Source organism: Lactuca sativa, chromosome 9, assembly GCF_002870075.4.
Source record: "Lactuca sativa cultivar Salinas chromosome 9, Lsat_Salinas_v11, whole genome shotgun sequence".
In the NCBI taxonomy this organism is placed as follows: domain Eukaryota; kingdom Viridiplantae; phylum Streptophyta; class Magnoliopsida; order Asterales; family Asteraceae; genus Lactuca; species Lactuca sativa.
The window spans coordinates 176,544,255-176,547,512 of record NC_056631.2 but is presented as its reverse complement, the minus strand read 5'-3'; the positions used below and the strand labels follow the sequence as shown (position 1 = coordinate 176,547,512).

Below are 3,258 nucleotides of genomic sequence, written 5' to 3'. Positions count from 1 at the left end.
TCAAATCATTAAATTCTACCAACCCTCCCTATTTCCCTTTCGTGGTAAAACACAATGACAACCTAACGACCGTTACACAACATCCGAAGGTATTGTTAACGATCGTGGTTCGGATGCCACTAGGCCACGACGAGCTCTCGTGCTCAAAATGTCCAAAGGTGTTAGAAGTAGAGGTTGAGTAGGAAGCCCAATAGTCTTAATTTGTATATTTATATACATCCCTTTTATGTTAATGAGAAAGGTGGCAATTAGAGCCTAAACATTATGATGATATAAATCGAAGTTTGAGATGCCAATGAAAAATGTGATGAAGTTCAGGATAAGTGTCGGTGATATTAATAGTAATTCGAAGCCCAATACTAAGAAAAACGATTTGCTATTTAACTATCTAACTCGATACGAAGGTGGAGGTGGAGCTGAAGATTGGAAGCTTCAAACTAAAAAAAATAACGAATTAGTGTTGTTTGTAGAGGGAGTAAGGTGTAATTTAGCAACGAGGTTATTTTTAGTTCAAAATTGGTTCATATATTGAATAAATTCGTGGGGTTTTAGTGTTTTAGATTTATACATAGTTACCGTTAATAATAATGATAGATTTTATTAACATTGATTCCAACGCCAAAAATAGTTATGCCGTTTAATTTCAATAATTATTATTACAAATATTCTTTTTAACACCCAACCGTTGATAACCCGCATTCATTTGAAAGTCAAAATAAATTTAATGCATAATTATACAAGAAAAAATTCATAATTCTTTTTTATTTGAAAGATCCCAAAATAAATCAATATAGTTTTTTAATTATTTTCAATCAAAAATTATCCATTCATGTGCCAATACAATCACATTACATGATTATACTTATATTCATTAGATTATCTTATTTTATCAGATAATTTATAAATAAAATAGCATCATTATAAATACATATATTGCTATTCAAGGAGGAAGCTTTTGTACTTCTATTTTCTCCATGTACGTTAACTACTTTTATTTGGTCTCTTAAACCCAGTTTAACTAAAAGACCTAACGTAATAAAATAAAATAAAAAGTCTATTTTTATTTATGTTAAAATTTTATAATAAACAACCATACTTTTATCACTAATTTGTATTATGTTTATATAGTATGAAAAAACATATAGATTAAAGCAAAAACTTTAGAGAAACATCAAGAAATCAAAATTAAAACAGAAAAAATGGAAATTAAAATCATGTTTTCATTCTCTGAGAAAAATGGAATCACAGAGATCCAAATTGTACAATTGGAGCAAAAGATCTCTAACCTTTAAGTTTCAACAACCCATAATTATTGGTTATCTATGACGGCGACCCCGTAACCCGCGGCGAAGTCACCGGAAACAGAGGTAAGAGCTGTGGCTCCGGCGTCCCTCGTGGTGTCGCCGCCCTAGGCGATGGGTGCAGGTAAAACCCCTTCTCCGCAATTGCCCTATCTTCCTCCGATGAATTCCCGATTGACGGCGACGATTTGTTAAATGGGTCTTCGATCAACGGCGTCACTGGACTGAGAACAAGCGACGGAAAATCCAGAATGCTCGGGGAAAGTATTTCATGGAATCTCGGCGATGACCCGTGCCCGAATTTAGGAACTGAATTCGGGTTTATCATCAACCCGTTTTTCAAGCTGTTCCGACGCTCGTAGAGCTTGAAACCTTGTTTCTTCTGTTGACCCGTTTTAATCGGAGGTATTGATACCTTCGCCGGAGCGGGATCTGGTTGTTGGGTTGGCTTCGATGAAGCATTTTTGGCGGTTTCCGAGGATCCTGTTAGCATCTGAACTACTTGTTTGAAGTTATTGGTGTCAGCTTGGACGAAAGTGGTTGGGTATGGATTGGGTTCGGATCTCGAAACGGGTTTCGGAGTTAATGGTGGGGTTTGTGTGGTGGCACCACCACCGCCACCGCCGCCGCTGCCGCCGCAGCCGGCATGTCCATTGCTGTTGCTACTGCTGTCGTGGCTGTTCGGAGAGTTGGCCGGAGATGGGTTTTCTCTCTCATGTAATCTTGAAGTGATTTCCATTGATGAACTGCTCTATAGTTTTCTCTCTAACTTCAATTTCTAGAGAGAGAAAATTTTCTGGTGGTGTTTTCTTTGTTTATCACTTTAAGCCACACTTCCATCTTGCTTCTCTTTCACTTTATTATATAACCTTCTGTCAACTTAAGGTTCAATTTACACTTTACCCACATCATGTTATGTCGAATGACAAATAAGTGCCTCAACATTTGATTATATATTTCTTTTGCTCTTTGTTTCAAGAATCACGTGTTTGATCACTCCTCTAGTGATAAACGTGTAGACTAGAACTCGATTTTTTTGATCCATTTTCATATGACTACGATTTATTTAAACGTGTAGACTAGAACTCGATTTTTTTTATCCATTTTCATATGACTACAATTTATTTGCCTTATATGTGATTTAAAGGAAATTCATTAAACAAACTATTGTAGAAAAAATGTTTGAGAAGATCACTAATGTTTTTTATATTTTTGAAAAATAATCATTTTCTCCAAAATATCACGGAGTACTTATAGACATTCCAAAGATGGAGGTGGTTGATAGTGGTTTTGTTCGCAATCTGACACTTGTATATCCTTGACTTGAAAAGTGCATTTCGAAGTTTACTCCATGATGTATAGATATTCCAGACTGATATTTTGTACCGTTAATATTAGGGTATTTGTATTGTCATTATTGTTCCATAAACTCAAAGCTTGTAGATACTAAAAAAATGAGTCTATATAAGAAAACTTTTAGAATATCTATTTTTAAAATAAGACAATGGATGCGGATCGAGGGATCGATGCAGTATATTGCTCCAGCCATCAGATGCATTAATGTATATATAAACAGTGATATCAACTTTTGTAGGTTAATTACGTTAATTACTTCCAAGACCATATTACACAATAATCAAGTACATCTATCTTTTCAAATTCCTAAATCATGCGTAGCTATATAGATTCTTGACGATAATGATGTCAAATATTTTCTTAGTTTTGTTAGTAGCTTGATTCCTAACACAATACAATTGTTTGTTATTAATCATGTTAGGGAAAGTGTTATTAATTAATTTTTAGGGAAAATCGTTTTGGTGGCAATGGATATTTCAGTGATGGAAGTAACCAAATTTATAATTTATTACCTATGATATTAAATTATGTTCCTTCTTGTAATGGGCTTGTAGAAAGGGGTGATTTTGGAATAAATGTAAGGTTGTTGTCGATGCTGCTT

The 3,258-nt window shown here is 34.5% G+C and overlaps 1 protein-coding gene across 1 annotated transcript; it reads right to left on the bottom strand.

Annotated features, from left to right (window-relative positions):
* Positions 1-1,200: 1,200 nt before the first annotated feature.
* On the bottom strand, positions 1,201-2,145 carry LOC111916910 (VQ motif-containing protein 4). Its single transcript, XM_023912562.3, has one exon. The coding sequence runs from the start codon at positions 2,038-2,040 to the stop codon at positions 1,321-1,323; it is 720 nt and encodes a 239-aa protein (XP_023768330.1). The 5' UTR covers positions 2,041-2,145; the 3' UTR covers positions 1,201-1,320.
* Positions 2,146-3,258: the final 1,113 nt, after the last annotated feature.